This window comes from Phaethon lepturus, unplaced genomic scaffold (assembly GCF_000687285.1).
Source record: "Phaethon lepturus isolate BGI_N335 unplaced genomic scaffold, ASM68728v1 scaffold50738, whole genome shotgun sequence".
NCBI classification, from domain to species: domain Eukaryota; kingdom Metazoa; phylum Chordata; class Aves; order Phaethontiformes; family Phaethontidae; genus Phaethon; species Phaethon lepturus.
The window spans coordinates 50,958-56,087 of NW_010560875.1; the positions used below are offsets into that span (position 1 = coordinate 50,958).

The 5,130-nt window shown below is 46.1% G+C and overlaps 1 protein-coding gene across 1 annotated transcript in view; it reads left to right on the forward strand.

Moving 5' to 3' along the window:
- Positions 1–2,511, forward strand: part of GLIS1 (GLIS family zinc finger 1) — a gene marked incomplete at its 5' end in the record, with an annotated part of 43,145 nt that extends 40,634 nt beyond the window's left edge. Inside the window, one exon of the mRNA XM_010293784.1 lies at positions 2,168–2,511. Coding sequence (XP_010292086.1) covers positions 2,168–2,304 — 137 coding nt within the window. The remainder of the gene's footprint in view (positions 1–2,167) is intronic.
- Positions 2,512–5,130: the final 2,619 nt, after the last annotated feature.

The window sequence follows — 5,130 nt, forward strand, 5'->3', positions numbered from 1 at the left end:
CAGCTGTTCCATGAATCACATTAACAGTCAATAAATTTTTATTTTCTGTTCAGGAGTTTGGATAGTTTACTCTATCTGGAATCTAATAATGATTTCTGGGGTGTATGCTTATCTTGGGTTTTGTCCATCTGTGGTTGTGTATCCACCCTGTATACAGGCTCATCAAACAGAAATTAGCATAACATAAACACTCACAAAACTTGTCAAAATACTGGTCACTCCACTTGGACCGACACAGCACAGGGCAGGCAGATAAACAGGCCAAGTTTGTCTTCCAGAGACATTGGACATTCGCTGCATGCCAGATTTCTGCAGAGAGCAGAATTTGACCTGTAAAGTAACAGTAAGTTAATACGTCATAGGAAAATGCTGAAATGTAAATAAGTAGAGAATTTGTTCTCAAATAATAAAAACATACCTAATAGCAAAATACCTATAATTAAGTTCTGAGGACTGAGCCGATGGTTCTTTCTGAAATCAGGACTGGCTGTGGAAGACCACAGGATCTGTCGTTACTGTTACGTCAGCCTGGTGCAGTGCCAGATTCAGCCATATCTAGACACACTTGCCTGCAGAGTTAGGCGGGCGGAAGGGATGAGAGAAAGGCTGAAGAGAAGAAACAGCCTCCTTTTCCAGGTGGGGAACTGAAGCACAGAAAAACAGTTGTTTCCCAATGGCTCCACAGAGTTCCTCCATCAAGCGGAGAATGGAGCCAGGTCCCAGTGCTTTAACCACAAGGATCAGCCATCACACATTGACTTGCAATTCACACAAATGTGATTTGTAAGAGATTTATTTTCTATGTCAGGCATTTAGTTCACAGGCGTGTTCTTAACTAGGAGAATTGTGTTCTGTGTATTGCCTCAGCTGATTTAATGCTGCTGATGATTATTAAAATTGTGGTAGGTGGGCTCTGTGGGCTGGGTGCAGGGGTCAGAACCTTCCGCTGAAGCTTACACAGACACTTTCCTAAAGACTGAACCCAAATCAGGTGTTACAGGATAAAACAGAATACATGTATACATGTGTTAAAGGATGAATGTAGGGGGTCAATGTTTCATGCAGTAGTTTGGGAGAGGGCAGAGCGGTGGGTTAAAAAACTGTTGAAGGAGAAGGCTGAGGAGCTTGCCTAGCCCCAGGCAGACAGCAGTACCCTGGGGCAGTAGGAGGGTCTGGCTGATGTGAGGAGAAGAGCAGGCGAAGGGACAGATGCGGAAAGAAGGGCAGGGTAAGGGGTGAACACAGCAGGGGGAAGTAAGGGAAGAGCTGGACTGCAGTAAAATGAGGCTGTGCACGTGAGCCTTGACTGACCAGTTGCAGAAGCGGGTTATAGTGGGATATGACAGGGAGTTTTCATGTCCTTCGGGGTAGGCAATAAACCTTTTGTTTTGGACTCCCTAGCACTCCAACTGCCACAGCACCTGGTAGCAGGCAAAGCTGTTCCTTTCCACAGGGATGCACAGCTCAGGGAGGCTTGTAACAGCTGTGGAAGTTTTGCATTATAAGAGGAGAACAGAGAAACACTTCCCTGCCATAGCAGCTTTCTGGTAGACTGGCAAGCGCCAGCCAGCTCAGCCAGGTGAGGAGCCAGCAGCATGGTGGACTTTGGTGGGCTGAGGACAATGTGGTGCACAGCTCCTTCCACACATCCTGTGAGCCTGACCTGACCCAGACATGCTTCGACAGACCTCACTTCTGCAGTATGTGGGGATCCAATAAATGTAGGATCCAGACTTCTTTTGGATGTTAAGAGCAGCTGGGAGACACATGGAACATTTTTCCTAAATGCCATTAAAAGGAAAAACATACAAAACAAGAGGACTGCATCACTTTTAGTGCACATTTACTAGGATCCTTGCCCACTCATTGTTTTGACATCCTATTCAGATAATGACTGTAAAGTCCCAAGAGAGTCATACCCTGATACTTGCACTTCACTTGCAAATGGGTAGCTTTCCGCAGAAACGAATGGGAGCTGCATCTACTATGACACAAATGCCCATGGAGATTAGTTTGTGTATCTCCTGGGTAAAGCTTTGATGGTAAACCCTATTGTCTTTTCATTAACACTGTGCTGTACTGTGTAATCCCAGGCCTCAAACAATGCTTCCTTCCTTATATGTACTGTGGTACTAAATCATGTCCGTACAATTTGTCACGCTTTCAGGCTATGATGCAATCTCTGAAGCACAGTGTGTATCTGAAGACATGGTCTCCAACGGAACTGATGACAATGGATTCTTCCAAAACGGCGCCTTTGATCACTGCTTGAATCACATTCCTTCCATCTATACAGATACCTAAGAGCAGTGCTCACCTTGTTTCCTTTATTATACCTATAACTGTGTATGTAATAACAAAGGTGTTCAAGTACTTTTATTTAGCCTGTATCCCTATATGTGCTGATTAAAATAAACACCTCACATTTACCAAACCATTTTATACATGAATAGTCTGTATAAGATAATATTGGAACCCGTTCCTTTGCTGTGGCACTTTGAAATTCATGCTTTAAGGGAATGAGGAGCATTTCAAGCAGCTTGTTTTTGTAAGTTCTCTCAGTAAAGTGTAAATGTAAGTTATATTAATAAACTTGTAAAGAAGGGGTTTTTCCCCTGAAAAAGTATGTTTCAATTTGAGAATGTTGGTCCCTTTAATCAGTTTTCATTTAACTCATTGGTCAATTCTTCTCTTTTTTTTCTTTTTTTTTTTAAACTAAGGATTTTTTTAATCACAGACCTCATGTATATAAAGATCTTCATTTGCTCAGCTGGTTTTATATTTTCAGTTTTGCAAAGAAAGCATTAAAAACTGGAAACAAGTGTACTGTCATTTCTTAACATCATCAGTCTGCTTGATAAATGCTAATACTACATTCTTAAAATGCCTGATAGTGATTTAAATGAAGCAGTGGCTTTCCAGTAACTCTGAAATTAAAGCAGCCCAAGTGTACGTGAAGAAAACAAAGGGGCCTGCAGACTTCCGGGGAAAGGGCCAGAAGCCTTCCAGCACGGGGCAGCACTGTGGCCTGGCTTCCCGCCGGCCCTGCACCATCTCCCAGCCTTTCTGCTGCCCCTGCCATGGTGGGCACACCAAGCGCATGCAGCCACTGCTGCAGTGTAGGGGAGAATTAAATGCAGCTGTGGTTGGCTCTTTGCCTCCACAAGTGGATGTATGGCCTCATCCCGTGTGAGATCCATGGCACGTTCACACTGCACGAACACTAAGTATGGGGCAGGCTGCCTGATTTCTCCATTCAAAAGACCCAGCAGCCCCTCCGAACTCTCCACGCACACGCTATAGAGGAAAGCAGGACACTTTCAAAGGGCTTTCCTCCATCCAGCGGCTTCAAGAGGAACAGAGGTCACCTGCAGTAGCTTGGTTCCCTGTCACTGTGGCCCAAGCCCCACTGGGCTGCATTTCCCAGCCTAGTAGTGATTCCTGGGGAGAAGCAGGTGTCCTGCAAGAAGACAGGCACTCCCAATGTGTGTCAATGTGTTAGACGTGGGCTGTCCCATGTGGCACCAAGTGTCCCATGGTGGTTTGGGAGAACAGTAAGAAAAAACTAACTTAAAAAAAAACCCAAACCTGTTCTCATTTGCAAACTATGCTAGCTGGGCTTAATAAGACACCCTAGGAGCGATGTATGGTTATCTAAAAGGCTTCATTCTGTCTAACACACAAACCCCAACCTCAGATCCTGCTATTTTGCATATGTGGGTGCAGCCTCACAAAGGAAAAGGAGAGGTTGGCAGTTTGGGTTCAACTGAAGATGTGCCACGTCCCTGGGAAGATACGTAGAGTTAGCATCAACTTTGCTCTTGTACTATAAATGGCAACAATTGACAATACATCCTTGCTGCCCTTGGCAGTGTCCAGCTGTGACTGGCTGTGGTTCCTGCGCCTGATGCCAGAGCACTTGAGCTTGGACATAGGGCAGAGCTCTCATGAAAAGGCTGAAGGACATTTTTACAGCATGTCCCAGAGCAAAGTCTGCAAAAAGGACACCATGCCCACACCAATGACAAGCCCTTCCCACAGGCCAGTTCCCACACCACCACGCCTGCAGCAGCAGAGGTACCACACCAGGCACATGGCAGCCTGAGGAGGCTGTCCTGTGCCCGTCCGAGCCAGGGAAGCACATGTGAAATGCTGCTGGTGCCTGACAAATTTTTCACCACCAGGCAAATCTTCACAGGCATCATTCATTAAAGGGCACCCAGACTGAGCATCAATCCATGTCTGGCAAATACCCCTTCATTTACAGCTCCAAGTTCCCCAAGCTACTATGGGACTCGACTCAAAAGCTCACACTGGGTTGAAACCAGTCAGTGACTGAGGACGGTACTTTTCTTTTTTTCCTCTCTTCTCCCTATTACCAGGATCTGCTCGGCAGCAGCATGCCCATGCACTGCTGTCAAGGACCTTCCCTCGTGCCAGGTATGCCAGTGCCAAGCCCCATCTCTTCAGTTTTCAGGCCTGTAATTCAATTAGCTGCTCCCCAGAGAACAGCCTAAAACAAGAAGCAGCTGCTGGAAGATTTCTTGCTCCCCTACCCCCAAAAGCCTGACAGAAAAATGTCAAGCACCTGGCTTCAGCAGAATAGAAAGTTCCACAGGAAAAAAAATGCTAAATTCAGTGGCATGTTAAGAAAATACCACATTTTGCAGCTGCATAATCAGAATCCACAGAGCAGGCCCCAAGCTGAATGGGGCGATTCTTTGGCAGCTTTTGCAGAAGTGGCATTACGGGTCCACAGGACTGCGGTTCCCCTTACGGTCACAAAGTTATACAACCACAATGTATACATATATTTTAAAGCACAATTTGGTGGCAACGTGTGAACCCAGCAGTCAAAGTACCGGGGAAAACACAGTAGCAGCATAAACTTGGAGGTCTCCAGTGCCCAAGCCTCTCAGCGTCTTTATGTGTCCTTTGCAGCCCTACCAGGGGATGCTGGCTATAACTCACAGCAGTTTCTAGCTTTGGCAAACAAATTGTATGGAATCAGAAGGGCACAGTGAGGGTGTCCCACGCTTGCAGACAACCCTTGAATGTCAGCATTCCTGGGGGACAAAGACTCTGCCCTCTGCAAGGGTGTCCTCCCCAGAGGCCAGTCAACAGCCTGTG